This window comes from Astatotilapia calliptera, chromosome 16, assembly GCF_964374335.1.
Source record: "Astatotilapia calliptera chromosome 16, fAstCal68.1, whole genome shotgun sequence".
Taxonomy (NCBI): Eukaryota; Metazoa; Chordata; class Actinopteri; order Cichliformes; family Cichlidae; genus Astatotilapia; species Astatotilapia calliptera.
The window spans coordinates 26,842,146-26,859,970 of NC_137437.1; the positions used below are offsets into that span (position 1 = coordinate 26,842,146).

The following is a 17,825-nucleotide window of genomic DNA, read 5'->3' on the forward strand; positions in this document are numbered from 1 at the left end:
ATTATTTGTAAATATAGTTTCATTTTAAAAATGCAATAATTTTAATCATTTTGAACAATTAAAACGCTTAAAATGTAAGACTTCCCTCAAAAAGAATGAAACCATCACTACCGCTACTCCTTCCATCTTCACAGTCATATCTATCTCCTGCTCCTTCACACACATGTATTCTATACATGCTATACATATGCATACTATACATCGCATCTAAAGTGCTCTTTCTTGTCATGAAGCCTGAAGTCATACTACTGCTCACACATCACTCTTCCACCTTTACAGTGCACCTGTTTTATTGTTTATTGCAAAAACCTGACTTGTTGCCTGCAAAACGCAAGTAAGTACAGGGTACTGCACCTTAGTCACTCCATAACAAGACCCGCACCCCAGAAAAGTACAGGGTACTTACAGTGTACTTGTTTCATTGTTTGTTGCAAAAGCCTGACTTGATGTCCTCAAATTGAACTTAAATACAGGGTACTTTCACCTTTGTGGCAGGTTGTGTTATAATGTGTTACCTTTCATTAGTTTACATAAATTCATTACATATGTTTGTGACACACGCTAGGCACAGATACACCCACACACAGGTCGTTGTCATCAGATCCCACATTTATTAAGAGTGTGCACTGAATTACAACAGAACACCGTCTGACAGCGGTCGGTTTCCCCAGCGTCTCTCTCCTCCGCTCCTCTCCACCTCACTATATAAAGGAAAGGAAAACCACCATCAGTCCAAAATCGCCATCAGCTGTTCTTACCAGCACCGCCCCGTTGAGCTCACTGCACCACTCCTCCCCTGCAGCTGCGCCCCGGACCACACCTCCGCCACAATGTTAAACTATAAACACTTAAAATCATATAGAGATCAGTCTCAATAAGCATATGCATCAGCGCGTTCTTCTGGTTTTTACACATTAAATAAAAAATGAGTGAAACTAAGCACATTTCCTGCACATTTTTTTAGGTTTGTGGTGGCAGATTTCTTTTCTCATGTATTAGTCACATATTTAATCATATCACATTAGTTACAGTAATATCACTTTCTCACTTTATTATAGTAAGAGCACTCCTGTCACCAGGTGCATGTGGAATGTTAGCACAATGAGGCCATTGTAATGGGAGACATTAAATATATAGAGGGACTCTATATCTAGAGTATCAGGGATGTAAATCCGGCTGCAAATCCTTAGGTGACAGCCAAGTAGAAAACAAGGTTATAATTCTCTCTGTGAGGGAGAAGGTATACACCCCCGTCCTTGGGAAGGACTCTTCTGTCCTTGGGTTTATTGTTTTTAGCACTTTGTACCAAAGCAAAGGCTGCAATGCCACTCTGTCTGTCTCTCTCATCATGGTCACCTAAATGCAGCGCACAGTAATGGCAGGTTTTGTAATATGCACTGTTAGTTGATTATTTACCTGCTGCATTAACGGGAGAGGACATGCAAACGTTACCGCTGCTGCTGGGTTGAGTTTCATGACTTCGGAGCGGAATTAAAAACACAACATTCATTTAAGGTTATCGCGTGTTTTGTGAACAAATGCTTTTGCATATTCGTAGTGTTTCCTCCCTTAAATGAAATATCTACTTTGCAAATATTGCAAGTTGCCCTGTTGTCATCCGTTCTCGTAAAGTATAACCAAACTTTTGAGTGTTTGAGCCACTTAGGCGCCGTGTTTCCTGCCAGGTAAATGAAGCTCCGCAACGTGGTGACATCATTCGGGGCGACTGGAATCGATAAGGGAATCGTTTGTTAAAATGGCCAACAATTCCAAGGAATTGAAACAGTGGGAACCGGTTCTCAACAAGAACAGGGTTTCGATACCCATCCCTAGATGTAAGCATCAGTTATTAATTAAAGCCAGAAGCAGTGACTGCAGCACTGCGTGGCAAGTTCTAATCCCTATAGCATGTTGTTTCACCTAAAAGCAAAACTTTTCCTGTGATGTTTCTGGCTGATTTTAGGGTTTTGTTTTAGTACCAGGCTGATTCTGCCAGTTAGGTTTGTTTTCTTTTTGTAAGAGAAAGACTGTTTTGTTTTGTTTTTTACACTCAGACATGTCTGGAACTGTGCCTAATATGTTTTTGGTTTTTTTTTTTGCAACAGTGCACTTAGGAAAAAACCTGCCAGGTATTATCCCTCTGGTGGTGATATTTTGTGTGCTGATGATTTAAAAGCAGGCTTGCAAGATTGGGAGTAAAAGCGCTATAAAACACTTTAATTGAGAGCAAATATATGGTGAGCTTCTCTTTAAATTACAATGGGCTTCTGAGGAAATTCACCTAAAGGGGCGCTGACCATATTAGATGGTAAGACCTGTGTTTAAAAGGATTGTAGCAATTCAATCCATTTCAAAAGCAAAAAGAATTGATTTTATTTTTGGAATGACGTAATATTGCTGTCAGTGGATACTTAAATTAGGGCGCAGTTTTCCACTATCAGCAACGATTGGTAAAAACTAAGTCAACTAAGAGTGACCTAGACAACGCTAGGATGCAGCTGAACAGCTGAGGCAGTGGGGAGGTGGAAACTGGACTATGAAGTGGCCGGGGCACTGTAATGAGAGGAGAGCACAGTCAACTGGATCCGGCAGACAATCAGTGATCCTCCACAGTTAAACTGAGTTGCCTTACTTGGTTTTAGGTGGAGGTGACAGGTGGGGCGGAAGGCCCGGATACAGTCGAGGCGTGGGGAGGCAGGCAAGTGAGTGGCGGGCCAGTTGGCAACGTCGTACCAGCAGCAGGTGGCCCAGGTCCAGGAAAGCGGAGATGAGGGAGCCAAGACCCCCACTCCAGGAGCTACCTCTGAGGACAAGAAAAACAGGTAAGTCTTCACACGGGTTCTGGACAAAGCACTCAAACACCACTTGACTAACATGGGATAGCAGATACTCAGGCGATGAACGGTTGAGTGCGCAGGTCTTATATGCTGCCGGAATAATTGCCCACAGGTGGTCAGCCAGGGAGGAGCAACCAATCTCCACCTAAAGGAGGAGGAGCCGCTGTTGGAGACCTGCAGGTACCCACCCAGACCATGACAATAACAGGTGCAGTGGCCAGAGTATTGCTGGAAAAAAATCATCCCAAGGGTGGAATCTCCAGACTGAGATTGAGACTGGGTGCTGATCAGAAGTCTTCAGAGACCCAGCGAGAAGTAGGAAATATTCATGGCATAGCTGACAGCCCAAGCAGTGGTTGAGGTCAAAGGTCCTACTAGTGATCATGAGAAGATTCAGGAACCACAGCAATAACCATAAAGCTGTGCTGGAATGAGAGAGTGAGGGGTGAAAAGAGCACCCTCCTCCAACAAGGGCGTGCTAAGCTCCAACTAAGCGACTGCAGAGCGAGTCTCTGTGCCAACCAAGGAGGGATCAGCGAATGAATACAGATGACAACTGATTAATCAGTCAGGCAGTTACATATGTTAAACTATAAACACTTAAAATCATAGAGACATCAGTCTCAACAAGCATATGCATCAGTGCGTTCTTCTGGTTTTTACACATTAAAATAAAAACTAAGCACATTTCCTGCACATTTTTCTTAAGGTTATTGTTGAAAATTTCAGGGAATAAGTCATTTTTTCTGCTTCTTTTAGGGTTAAACATTATACAGAGGCCAGGTTGTTAGTGTGAAATACATTCTCATTTACAAAATATTTAAATATTCTTATCTTTTACAATCTAAAAACCAAAGGAAGACTCATTATAACACAGCTATATTGTGTATTTTTGAAGGAAGGGAAAAGTATGTTGCTTATCAAACATATAATAACCTTAGTCACTGTGCTGATGTTTTACACTCAAAACAAAGGTCCTAATAGACAATCTATTAAAGCTCTATAGAGAGCAGTTACATAAGACACAAAGAACTTTATTCGTAAAAGTGAATTTCATTTTTTTTTTTTTATTCAGCTCAACAAGTGAAAGCACCACTTACATCATGCTGACCACGTAATTGTGGCTGACACACAGAGTATATAAACCTCTGGTGACATACTTTGTCACTTAGACAGTACACAGAGAGATTTCATTTCACCCTGACTTTAACTTGGAAAAATGTCATTTGCTCTCAGTTTGGAATGACATCTACTAAGGTAAACTAATATTTTATTATGGATAATGTTTCAGTAATTACTGTTTTTACTCTCTCAGGTTTAAGTGATATTGCAAACTACAGGGTCATTCTCTTTGTTCTCACTTTACTGTGTTACTGTGTGATTTGGCTGGTAAATGTGACGATAATTGTCACAGTCATTGTGGATAAAAGCCTTCATGAACCCATGTACATCTTCCTCTGCAGTCTGTGCTTCAATGGACTCTATGGGACAGCTGCATTTTATCCCAAGTTTCTCTATGATCTTCTGTCCACCACTCATGTCATCTCTTATGCAGGATGCCTTTTACAGGGTTTTGTATTGTACTCTTCAGTTTGTGCTGACTTCTCTCTTCTAGCTCTCATGGCCTATGACAGATACGTGGCTATATGTCGACCTCTTGTGTACCACTCTCTGATGACTACACAAAAAATTTGTATTTTAGTATTTTTTGCTTGGCTTATTCCCATTTACCTTCTCTTCATGAGCACAATAACAACAGCAGTGTTGAGGTTATGTGGCTCACACATACCAAGAATCTACTGTGTAAACTGGTTAATTTCTAATCTAGCTTGCTCTGCCTCTGTAGCAAGAATTGTTATTCCTGCTTTTAATTACACCTTTTATATCGGCCATGTCCTTTTGGTTTTCTGGTCTTATGTACATCTGATCAAAACATGTCAGTCATCCAAAGACAACTGGAACAAATTCATGCAGACATGTGTACCACATTTATTCTCTTTAACAGTTGTTGTTCTGTCTTTTCTTTTTGATATGTTATACATGCGATTTGGCTCAAAGGAAATACCACAAAGTTTTGAGAATTTCATGGCAATGGAAATTTTCCTCATCCCACCAATTATTAATCCTCTCATGTATGGATTTAAATTGACACAAATAAGAAACAGAGTTTTGAATTTTATATGTGGTAAAAGTTCAGCTTTGAGACTAAAGTCATGAGTGTTTCCGCAGAGAGGGGCAAAGAAATCTGTTGATATATGTACATATGTGATTTAAGCGAAATGTGATCTGTAGTGTAAATGAATAGATACTATGACAGATACACATTTCCAGACTGTTTTCATTAATTGAAATATAAGTAGAATTTCCTTTTGGTTCTGAAATTTAAAAAAGAAAACAACACACATTGAAATTAAACACATTTCCTGTACATTATTAGTTTCTGTCTTGTATGGACAAAAAAAAGGTTTCATGTGGTTACATCTTTTTCTGATGTTTAGCTTCTTTTTCTGGTTGACTACAATGTTTTTACTCACCTAGTTTTGTTACACTTAATTATAGTATCCTTGGGTCTAAAATTTTATTCTCAGGTAAGTATCAAAATGGTACTAAAGCTCTGCCAGAGGTGGGAGTTGAAAAACTCTCTGACCTAGGCCTCTGCACACCTTTACTTTGAAAACAGTCTTTTGGGTTTTCTTTACATCCAAAATTAAGTGGCTGTCATCACACCAGGCTACAAACCACTGTACAGGGAGTGCAGAATTATTAGGCAAGTTGTATTTTTGAGGAATAATTTTATTATTGAACAACAACCATGTTCTCAATATCAAAGCTGAATGTTTTTGGAAGTAGTTTTTAGTTTGTTTTTAGTTTTAGCTATTTTAGGGGGATATCTGTGTGTGCAGGTGACTATTACTGTGCATAATTATTAGGCAACTTAACAAAAAACAAATATACCCATTTCAATTATTTATTTTTACCAGTGAAACCAATATAACATCTCCACATTCACAAATATACATTTCTGACATTCAAAAACAAAACAAAAACAAATCAGCGACCAATATAGCCACCTTTCTTTGCAAGGACACTCAAAAGCCTGCCATCCATGGATTCTGTCAGTGTTTTGATCTGTTCACCATCAACATTGCGTGCAGCAGCAACCACAGCCTCCCAGACACTGTTCAGAGAGGTGTACTGTTTTCCCTCCTTGTAAATCTCACATTTGATGATGGACCACAGGTTCTCAATGTGGTTCAGATCAGGTGAACAAGGAGGCCATGTCATTAGTTTTTCTTCTTTTACACCCTTTCTTGCCAGCCACGCTGTGGAGTACTTGGACGCGTGTGATGGAGCATTGTCCTGCATGAAAATCATGTTTTTCTTGAAGGATGCAGACTTCTTCCTGTACCACTGCTTGAAGAAGGTGTCTTCCAGAAACTGGCAGTAGGACTGGGAGTTGAGCTTGACTCCATCCTCAACCCGAAAGGGCCCCACAAGCTCATCTTTGATGATACCAGCCCAAACCAGTACTCCACCTCCACCTTGCTGGCGTCTGAGTCGGACTGGAGCTCTCTGCCCTTTACCAATCCAGCCACGGGCCCATCCATCTGGCCCATCAAGACTCACTCTCATTTCATCAGTCCATAAAACCTTAGAAAAATCAGTCTTGAGATATTTCTTGGCCCAGTCTTGATGTTTCAGCTTGTGTGTCTTGTTCAGTGGTGGTCGTCTTTCAGCCTTTCTTACCTTGGCCATGTCTCTGAGTATTGCACACCTTGTGCTTTTGGGCACTCCAGTGATGTTGCAGCTCTGAAATATGGCCAAACTGGTGGCAAGTGGCATCTTGGCAGCTGCACGCTTGACTTTTCTCAGTTCATGGGCAGTTATTTTGCGCCTTGGTTTTTCCACACGCTTCTTGCGACGCTGTTGACTATTTTGAATGAAACGCTTGATTGTTCGATGATCACGCTTCAGAAGCTTTGCAATTTTGAGACTGCTGCATCCCTCTGCAAGATATCTCACTATTTTTGACTTTTCTGAGCCTGTCAAGTCCTTCTTTTGACCCATTTTGCCAAAGGAAAGGAAGTTGCCTAATAATTATGCACACCTGATATAGGGTGTTGATGTCATTAGACCACACCCCTTCTCATTACAGAGATGCACATCACCTAATATGCTTAATTGGTAGTAGGCTTTCGAGCCTATACAGCTTGGAGTAAGACAACATGCATGAAGAGGATGATGTGGACAGAATACTCATTTGCCTAATAATTCTGCACTCCCTGTATATCAAAAAAGTAAATGGTTATGTTCTCTTCTTTGTGAAGCAAATTGTGAAAAGGAGTAACCTGCCCTGTCCCTGGCACGACCTTAAGGAGCACTGGTACTTAATCAATTAAAATTAATAATACTGTTCCAGCTGATGATTTGTACAAATGATACCATTTATTTGAAATGTCTCCACTCAATTTGATTTGCTTTTGAATAAAAATAAATAAATTAATAAATAAAGACTGGAACGTCCTAACCACAGAGCAAAGATCAACAAAAAGCAGCCAAGCATAACTTGTGGGTCTTCAAGGTAATTTAAAAACAAAAATGTCATGCTATTTATAACATCAGCTGTACCCTATCCTTGTAAACTATAATGGATCTTGCCTTCTGTATACATTTTCCTTTAAGACACCTAAAACACATTTATTAAAACATTTTATAACTAAAGGTGTTACTGTTGGTACGAGTCTAGAGTCATTTCTAAGAGTCAATGGAATTTGGACTGAGTAGCCACATAGCCACCAGTAGCTTTCCCTCACTCTCACGTTCTCGTGTGATGGATTGTTATCATCCTCATCTAAACTACATACTGGTTGACTATTTTCATCCTCTCTCTCGGCTTGCTCTGGTTCAAACTGGAAAGGTTGAAAAGAAGCCATTTCCAGTGCACTGCTAACTGTGAACTCGGTGCGGTACACTCAAAAAAATGAATGAGGTGGATTGTTCAGTGTATATTAATTATTTATTTTCATTTTACTTAAAATATATGTTTTTGTTAAGTTAACATATGTTTTTCTAATCAAGTCTACGTAATTGTGTCTATTATTCAACGTACATAATACTAATGTGTTACTTGATCGCATAACATTTAAGTTAAGTCAATTAGGATCGATATACCTTGTATATCCACAAGGTGGCAGTAATGCAAAAACAGTTGTAATGAAACCGCGCAGAACAAGAAGGCTTCACGGCTTGTGCCTGCTCATGCGCAAGACTTCAAATTTAACTGAAAAAGGCTGTTTTGGCGCCAAGCTGCTGTTTCTTTGAGAGGTAAGACCACTTTTTTTCTTTGACTATGTTGTGTAGTATCTATATGTCCAGCATGGTTATATTTTGCGTTTGTCTTACAAGACATGTTATATCGTTTGCGTGCGCTTGTTTTACATTAGTTTTACTGGGTCCTGGACATGCTTATTTTGTGGACTGTGTAAGAAACATTTTTATTGTTTTTTGTTTTATTAAGGGATTAGCTACAGGGGTTCATGGGGTTATTCTTTCAAGGGGTTATTTTTCCATTTGCTTTCTTGGGATTCCTTTTCTGTAATCCGAGAGTCGGAAATATCGAATAGGATAGCAAGGATAGCATAAAGTGACATTTAAAATCCAAAAAGTCAAGGGCGAAAGCCACTGTGACACCATTGTTCTGCTCTATCAGTAATCTGTATTATGTAAAAATGGTCTGTAAATACAGCATGTTTCCTAGCGGAGTTATACATATCAATGTAGTTATAAATTACAGTTTGTGAAAGTACACACTTAATTTTTTTAATAAAATTATTCAAGACATATGAGTGGACAGACAATGGAGGTCGACAGACCTGGTGATAATTGCTTCTATAGAAAGTTAGCACATGGCAGTGTCAATCTCTTGCTTTTCTTCTGAGTAGTATTTTATTTAGTTGTAATTCAAACAATAATTTGCTTCTTGAAATTAAGTAATGAATTTCTTGTTTTACTTTATAAATCTCAGATCCTGCCTTTACCTGCTCCCTCCTATACTGATGTGGTGTATGTGGTATTGCTGAGCTTGTATGTGGTATGTGAACTGTTATACTTTTAAAAACAAAACTGTTTTATAAGTTAAGTTTTCTTTTGTGACCCATCCCATGCCCCTGTTATTTCTTCTCCACATCTGAACCATGGTAAAGGTTGCAGTTCAAGGGCCTGAGGCATGAAATTCTTTTCAGATCAGCTGTGATCAATATTTTTTGGAACTTGATAAATAACAATAAAAGCTGTAATGGCTCCATTAGCATTTTGTGTAAATGTTTGTGTTAAAATTATAGCTTTAATGAGGTCTTACTACATTAGTTTTAGTTTGTATATGTGTACATATAGTATGTATATTTACAGTACAGTATGTTGTGTTTGTTGACATATTTTCAGGTGGAAGCAGAATATGTGAGGATTACTACTGCTGCACATGTTCCAAGGCTTTTTACACAACTTGACCAATACACTGACCAGCTCATAAAAGTCTTCAAGAAAAAAGGAGGCGTTGCAGGGAAGAAAATTAGACAAACTTTGGCCCCAGCCACACAGGTGCGTTATTCTGTTGGTAGCAAAATATTATGGCTAATAAGATCATTTTCAAATTTAAACAGCTAGTGTATGGTAGCTGCACAGTGCACTTACATTTATATTAAGCAAGACAAAGTTTGGTACTCAAAACGTTGGAAAATTTAAATTACCTAAACATATGTAAAATCTGATCCCTTGATTTAGGTTAAACCAGAAGTGAATGTTTTTATGTTATGTTTTGAATGCAAAAAAGATGATGTATTAGTTTGTCTTTACCTCCATTATGGACATATATAATGTGGTGGAAACCCTGCCCAACAGGTTAACTATTCATGTCCATGTGATGATTAGTTGGTCTTGTGTACATGTCTATCTGTGCAGTGGATATGTCATTCATTTTGCGTATAATGTGAGTTTCTGTCATCCTAAAGTATATCTGTTTTCTCTTCCTGTATCTCTGCCACTCTCTACAGAAGGAAAGTATTGAAAAGGGGAGGGAGTGTGTCCTCAGGGCACTACCTTTTTACCTGAATGAAGACCCAAGCATCCTCTTCAAAGAATAATTGGTTGGTAATTTTAGTTTAGTTTTTTATCTGTATTAAACCAAATTTTTAATAACTAATGTTGTTGCATGTTGTTGTTGTTGTAATTTGCATGGAACCTGTTTAAATGTTTTGGGAAATCTTCTTGTATACCCAAACTATTTATATTTATCGTTGAATCTGTAGTCTGAAATAGTGGCACACTGGGGTGCATGTTCCTAATATTGTGTTTATGTCATTAAAGGGTAGCTTTGGCCCTTTTTCTTTCTTTTTTTAAAACTGGATGCCATTTTTCTATGTTTTTGTGTCTAAGCTACAGCTGTTCAGAGGGAGCTGGAACAAATTACCCTTGCTATCTTTACCATCGAAAGAGCTGATGCCAGCACTCCTCCAGCCGATGTGGGTGTAACCATCTAGTGTGTCCTGCATGACCTGGAAGACCTGGCCTCTGCATGTGCACTCTTAATGGGTGGGATATATGCACTGAATCTCAGTTAACCTCAAGACTGAAAGCTTTCTTTGAAGTACTTCAGAAGCTCTTCCTTCATCTGTATGTCAGCATACTCTTGACCAAGGTACAGTTGCTCAAGAATACACTGAATGAATAAGCCAACCTTTAATTTGGATGATGAATGTTCTGTCAGATGGACAGAAGTTTTTCGGAGGCTGAATGGGAATAAAATGGTAATTTGTAAATGACAGATAACGGGAAAATTACATTTAAGAGAAATTTAGAACATTTTGAAAAGTTTGTAAACTACTACAATTTGAGAGATTTTACTGTTGTGGGGGGCTAGTAAGAGACAATCAAAAGTATTGAGATTTAAAGGATTTAATTGAGAGATGATACTGCACGTAAAACAAAAAACTGTACTTAAGCTGCGTGAAACCGCCTCTGTCCGCCGATCAACTGACCCTAACCCTAACCGTAACCCTTTAATAAACAGTAAGCAGAATTGATATTGTCCTTGCAACATTGGAATTTCATAAATGCACGAATGGCTTGGCGCGCAAAAGAATAACGTCACAACAATGTGACAACATTTTCATGATGGTCTGGGAACAACACCAACACGAGGATATCAGATCATCCAAGTTGGGAATGCAGGATGAATGTATATTTTGTGGACTTTTAAAGACGAACAATTGTTTCCATGTTAAAATGTTTACATCTGAAGTTTTTTGCCCAAACACTGGTAAAATAAATGTTGACAGTGGCAAGTGTTAAATGGTTACTGCTGTGCTGTTGCAAAAAAACTGAACGCTGACAAGCTGTTTTGTTAGACCATAATGTTGGCATGTTTTGTTAAAGTTTTATTTGGGATGGTGATGTAATTTTCTTTGATTGCTAATATCAGTGGACTATTTATTATTATTATTATTATTATTATGATTATTATTATTATTATTATTATTATTGTTGTTGTTGTTACATAAATTTTTTTTAAATTGTGGCTGTTGAGGTGGACACTTCACTTTGCATTGTTAAAGGAAAGCACTTCATTGGCATTGTGTTACTGGACTGACCCTAAGCAATCATTGCAAATAGCAACTTTGCTATCCATTTTAGACACTAAAAGAAAAAAACACTCACAGACCTTACTAGCATCACATGTGCATAACTCAAGTGTCATCTTATCAATGTGTTATGTGATCTTCAATGCGTTTTTTTTTCTCTCTTCTATTTCTGGTAGATACAGACATTTAATTTAAAGTCTTGATGTTGCATCTGTCTACATACTGTTAATTACTAACCCTAATGAGCTGTTGTGTTTTATTTTGGACTGGGTTTACACAAATGCTCACTGAATGTGTTGGCAATAAAAGAAATTTTAAAAAATAAGTTGGATGTACTTAATTCATTTGTGTGGAACCTGTTGACAAAATAGATTTATGTAAAACTAATTAATAAAGCACAAGGTGGCTGAAAATATAATATTTGAATTAATCTAACTTAAATTTAACATTTTACTGCCACAAATAAGAAATGTGTTGAAGTAACTAATCTAAACTATCTAACCTGAAAATATATCATCTTTGTTCATACAACATAACTTGATTTAGTTAGTCTTAAATATGTCTTGTTAATCTTAAGTAGTTTTTTTAAATTAGATGAACTAAAGATTTTTGCTTTAAACTAACATAATTCAATTTCGTGGAACCTGTTGACAAAATAATTTTAATTAAAGTCAACGTTTCATTTTTTTGAGTGTACAACCGTGTGACGTCACTACCCAGAATGCATTGAGAAGTAAATGACAATGGCGGCCTACTGGTAAATCGGTTTTATATAAAATGTGCGTAAAAGGAAAACATTTGACGTATTTTAATGCCACATATATGTTGTTGAAAGCACAGTGCATATTTTAGCGCAAACATGTGTTAATAGGGTTCCCTTTAAGGGTGTCCTACTCCCTACCTTTACAGGGACTTCATTCTTCTATGTAGCGTCATATAAAATAATTTATTAACAACAGTCTGTGGTTCTCTCATGAGGCTGGATGAAGTGGGCAGGATGGAGGATCTAAAGTGCAGACTCTCATACGAAAAATAAATTAAAAAGCGGCTTCATTGCTGGACTTAAGAAATACAAAAAATAAACTGGAATGAACTGGAAATTAATCAAACAGTAAAACAGTGTTTTCCAAAACAGAAAGCACTGGATACAAGACCCAGGAACATGAGAGAATTTTATTTCTCTGCTCATTGAAATAATGAAAAGCTTCACCCCTTAATACTTATGGTTGAAGTAAAATGCAGCACTTTAAGCATTTCACATGGTGAAGAGCAACTGCGTATTATTCAATCTAACCAGTAAGTAAAGTCTATAGAGTAAGGCGTGTGCTGCTGTCATCACCATGGCACCATGAACAACTACAAAATTGAACTTAAATCCATCTTGTCTTGTCCTTTAGTCATTTTTTTTCTTGTTCCATAGACCAACAGAGGCTGAATTCCCAGGTGTGTGTTTTGTTGTTGAGCCAAAGGCAGTAATTAACAGGAGGTGTAGAGGAAGAGCAGATAGTGTTAGGGATGTAGCTACAGCAGCTCTTTCCTCTGTACACTCACAAGTTGTTACTTGTGAGTGTACATCAGAAAGTCTACGTCAGAAAGTACGTGGTTTTTCATATCATGGATAATGTGCATAATGTAAGAAGTTTCATTCTATTAGGATTTAATGAGACGATTAATTTCAGAGTACCCCTCTTCTCGGTTACTTTACTGTATTACTGTGTGATTTTGTTTTTCAATGTCTCTCTTGTGCTGCTTATTGTCTTGGATGTAAACCTGCATGAACCTATGTACATTTTTCTAAGTAGCTTTTGCATTAATGCACTTTATGGGTCCACAGGTTTCTACCCAAAATTCCTTTCAGATTTACTGTCGCCTTCTCAGACAATCTCCCATGAAGGGTGCCTTTTACAAGCTTTTATCATGTACTCATCTGTCTGCTGCAATTCATCCATTTTAACTGTCATGGCCTTTGACAGGTATCTGGCTATATGTCGACCTCTGCACTACTACTCTTTCATGACTAAGAGGAGGCTCTCTCAGCTGGTGTGTTTCTCCTGGCTGACACCTTTCTGCATTTTTGCCATCAATGTTGTGCTTACAGCAAGACTCAAGTTATGTGGTACGAAGATTCAGAGAGTCTTATGTCTAAACTGGTTAATTGTTAAACTTGCTTGTCCTGAAGCTGACACCTTTTCAAACAACATCACAGCATATGCAACAGTTATCATTTATGTGTCTCATGGCTTTTTTATCATTTGGACTTACACCCATCTTATTAAAACATGCGCAAAGTCCAGAGAGGACAGGGCAAAGTTTATGCAGACCTGTGTGCCACATCTGACCTCTTTGATCACATTCCTGTCTGTAGTTGTTTTTCAGTTTGTGTACATGCGATTCGATTCCACAGATTTGCCTCAAAGCCTCCAAAATTTCATCGCTACTGAATTTGTGATCATCCCTCCACTTATGAATCCTCTCATATATGGATTCAAACTCACCAAAATACGAAATAGGATTTTGGGTTTAGTTTGTTTTAAAAGAAAATGAAACACCTTCAGAGTTAAGAGTTTCAAAAATAAAAAGACAGCAAAATCACAAAAATGTACATTATTTTGTTGAATATGACTGATAAGAGCGGGCCTCGCAAAACCAGCTAACAATGCAACATCTTATAGAACTGTTTTACATGTTATATGTGTGAATACAATAGACTTTTGTATATTAAAAGCTTAGGTTTAGTGTGGTCAATTCTTTCAGTGTTAGCTTTTGTATTAATATTATTTTGTAAAGGTTTTTATCAAGAGGAGAGATGCAACACCATTTGACCTTAGAACTGAAGAAGCTTTTCGGATGAGAGGTGAAACGTCTTCAAGCAACTTAAAGAAGTCCAGACGCTTTTCTTTCCAAGCTCCTTAGACTACGATGACCTGGATGACTGAGAACCTTCACAGACAAACCAGGGTTTATAGGGTAACTCTAGGGTTTATCTATATATTCCCTTATTTAAAAAGTGTCTGTGTGTGTTTTATTGCTCTCATTTTATATAAAATGGAGATGTGATGTATTAGACACAGAAAGGGTTCATGTTCATATTTGTTTACCGTAGGTAGTTTAAAAATAAACTATAAACTGAGATAATTGACAATTTAGTCAAAATTAATTGAACAGTAATGTTGTTGACTGAGAGTCTGTGTCTTCAGAAAGAGTTATATTTTTATTGTTGCATGTAGTTTAAACATTTTCCCCTTGAGAAACACCACCACTAATAATAATAGACCCAAGCTTTTAATTAGATAATAATAAAACTGGAGAAAGCAAACTGGAAATGAACCAAAAAATGGCATTTTAAAAAGTAAAAAAAATAAAAAATGAAATGAATGAAACATACAAAGCATATAGCATACATTATCTGAGGTGGTATATTTACACATACAACATGCTAATAAAATGCTATAAGATGCTGCATTTTAGTGTATCTTATGAGGCCTGCTCTTATCACTCGTGCAACAGAGTAATGTAAATTTTTGACATTGAACCTTATTATCTTTTTTCAAATTTGAAAATAAAAAATCTATCCTCTTTAAGAATTTCCACCTTACTATGGTGAAGTGGATTGTGTGTCCCATTGACTTCAGGGGCTATGTGCCTGGCTGTGTTTTTGCCTGCTGGCTGTTTGAAGGGCCAGGCAAAGAACGATTCAGATGAAACCTTATAAGAGGAAAATCAAAGGAACAGTTTACGAATTCCCAGGTGTTTGTTTTATTGTTGAGCCTAAAGCAGTACTTAACAGGAGATGTAGAGGGAGGGCAAACATTGTTAGGGATGTAGATCCAGCAGATGTGTGCTCTGTACACTCACATTTTTATTCAACTAAGAAGATAGATGTGTTCTCTTGTCACGGATAATGTGTCTAATCTAAGCAGTTTCATTCTGTCAGGATTTAATGAAACAGTGAGAATATAATACCCCTCTTCTTATCCGTAAGGTCAGTTATGTTGTGGGGATGGAGCTGGACTCCCTCAAGGTGGTGTCGGAGAGGCAGATGCTGTCCAAGATAAAGACAATGTTGGATAACACCTCCCACCCACTCCATGACATGCTGGTCAGTCACAGGAGCACGTTCAGTGAGAGACTGAGATTACCGAAAAGCACCAGCCTGTGGCTATCTCCCTGTACAACACATCCACTTAACACACTGTTTACTGCTACAGCTACACATGTTTCTTTTTCAACAATTTATTAATAAGTGATTTTATGTATATATATATATATATATATATATATATATATATATATATATATATATATATATATATATATAGGTATATATAGATATATATATATATATATATAGGTATATATAGATATATATAGATAGATAGAACAATATTTTCTATGAATTTGGAATCCACACAGTGGGTGGCTGCTGCTTTAAAAGCTGCCTCCCTTTTTTCAGATAGGGTGCTGTTGCAGAAGGATATAGACGTATAGCACGAAATCCTATAACCAAGTAGCCAGTATAGTATACAGGAACATCTGCACTGAGTATGGCCTGAAGGTCCAAAAGTTAAACATGAATCCAGCAGGCAGAACAGTGTGTGGTAGGGGTGGGAGAGGTCACGTATGTGTTTGTTTGCTTTGGTCAGGCATCATCCCAGATGTGGGGAAGTGGAGTCCCATAAGTATTCTCTGCTGTCCCCACCACTATATTCAGGGATTGCCAGTCTAAAGCAAAGCAGGCTCTTGACCAATCAGAGATGCAAAGAGAGTAGTAGAGATGGGAAAGGGAAGGTGACCTTTTCTTAATTGGGGCAAAAGGCTCTCTTTTACAAGAGCTCCACTGTGCAGTGAACAGGACAGGTCTATCTGTACGCCCAGGAGTTTCGTGCTGCTGGCCATCTTCACTGTGGTGTTGTTGAAAAGAAGTGATATGTGACTGTGCTGGCTCATGCTGATCTCCTTTTTTTATTCAGTATTTAGTGTTAAGGTGTTATTACAGTTCTCCAGTTGGTTCACCTGCTAACTTATTCATTGATGTCCTGGATGAGACTCACAATAAATTATTATTCTATTCTATTCTATTTTATTCTATCAGCATTCTTCACAATTTTGTTAGTGGGCCTCGCCTCAGACCCACTAACAAAAATGCCGGACTGGTACTTGTGTTTTTACCTTTTTAATATTACACACTAAAAAAAAAAAAAAAAGGTAAAAACACTCTGTGTGTATGACTGAGTGAATGAGATGAGTACAAAGTGTTTTGAGTGCTCAAATTGAGTAGAAAGCCACTATGTGAGTACCAGTCCATTTAAAAGTACCAGTCTGGGTCACCTGTATGGAGAAAAAAAAAAAAAAACAGAAGAGAAGAGAAAGCAAACAACAAAGAGCAACATAATAAAAAAATAAATAAATAAATAAATATTAATATTACACACTAGGGCAGCACGGTGGCACGGTGGTTAGCACTGTTGCCGCACAGCAAGAAGGTCCTGAGTTCAATTCCACCATTTCTGTGTGGAGTTTGCATGTTCTCCCCGTGTTTGCGTGGGTTTCCTCCGGGTACTCTGGCTTCCTCCCACCGTCCAAAGACATGCAACTTGTGGGGATAGGTTAATTGGATAATCCAAATTGTCACTAGGTGTGAATGTGCGAATGAATGTGAGTGCGAATGGTTGTCTGTCCCTGTGTGTTGGCCCTGCGACAGACTGGCGACCTGTCCAGGGTGTACCCTGCCTCTCGCCCTATGACACCTGGGATAGGCTCCAGCGCCCCCCGCGACCCTGAAAAGGATAAGCGGAAGCGAATGGATGGATGGATATTACACACTCTGATGGATCCATTGGGGGCAACTCGGGAGGAATCTGGGGGAATCAGGGAACAATCCATCGATCTTCCAATTGATAAACAATCCAGTTTAACAACAGAGCCCGAGAGCGCCTGAGCAACAGTATCTGCTAACCTCTGCTAACTAGTGTTGCTGAACTAGTATTTAGTCTAGTATTGAGCACTAAATGGCCTGAGGGGAGAAGGAAGCCAAGAGTGTACAACCTGGTCTTAGGGTATTTGCTGGTGTGGTAGCCTCAGCCTCTATGGATCTTGTACCTAGGGCTTGTTCCTGTGCTGCTATGATTAGTACCTTTGTGCTGTCTTTCAGTCTCGCTTTATAGGATTTCTTGATACCAGTCACCTCTTCTATCTTCCAGTGGTACATACCATTCAGGGACCTTTGCTTCCATGATGATTCCTCTTCTTTTATCTCGGGTTTCTGCTGCCTGAAGTATTCACTAAGCACTCTATAGGTCGTGATCATTTTCCTGATGTACTCCTGGATCTTTGTTGTTTCATCCTGGATAGT

General features: G+C 38.2%; 2 protein-coding genes and 2 long non-coding RNA genes across 5 annotated transcripts; 3 read left to right on the forward strand and 1 right to left on the reverse strand.

The window, feature by feature from the left end:
- Positions 1 to 591: 591 nt before the first annotated feature.
- On the reverse strand, positions 592 to 2,804 carry LOC145421134 (uncharacterized). Its single transcript, XR_013902438.1, has 2 exons — positions 2,633 to 2,804; positions 592 to 701 (listed from the first exon to the last, which is right to left on the reverse strand). It is a non-coding gene; the product is annotated as an uncharacterized LOC145421134 (long non-coding RNA).
- An 843-nt stretch (positions 2,805 to 3,647) lies between these two features.
- Positions 3,648 to 5,054, forward strand: LOC113008295 (olfactory receptor 6C1-like). The gene has a single exon (XM_026145619.2). It carries the CDS (start codon positions 4,113 to 4,115, stop codon positions 5,052 to 5,054), a length of 942 nt encoding a protein of 313 aa, XP_026001404.2. The 5' UTR covers positions 3,648 to 4,112.
- Positions 5,055 to 7,838: 2,784 nt separating this feature from the next.
- On the forward strand, positions 7,839 to 11,798 carry LOC113008474 (uncharacterized). Of its 2 annotated transcripts, XR_003270022.2 has the most exons (5): positions 7,839 to 8,162; positions 8,863 to 8,928; positions 9,279 to 9,434; positions 9,887 to 9,979; positions 10,269 to 11,798. It is a non-coding gene; the product is annotated as an uncharacterized LOC113008474 (long non-coding RNA). The 2 variants fall into 2 exon arrangements; XR_013902370.1 differs by lacking the exon at positions 7,839 to 8,162 and having other exon boundaries at positions 8,169 to 8,928.
- Positions 11,799 to 13,087: 1,289 nt separating this feature from the next.
- LOC113008198 (olfactory receptor 4B13-like) lies at positions 13,088 to 14,017 on the forward strand. The gene has a single exon (XM_080290462.1). The coding sequence runs from the start codon at positions 13,088 to 13,090 to the stop codon at positions 14,015 to 14,017; it is 930 nt and encodes a 309-aa protein (XP_080146588.1).
- The last annotated feature ends 3,808 nt before the right edge of the window (positions 14,018 to 17,825 follow it).

What these genes read in the sequence shown, in the direction of transcription:
- LOC113008295 (XM_026145619.2), top strand. Translation starts at nt 4,113, where the DNA reads ATGGATAATGTTTCAGTAATTACTGTTTTTACTCTCTCAGGTTTAAGT.
- LOC113008198 (XM_080290462.1), top strand. Translation starts at nt 13,088, where the DNA reads ATGGATAATGTGCATAATGTAAGAAGTTTCATTCTATTAGGATTTAAT.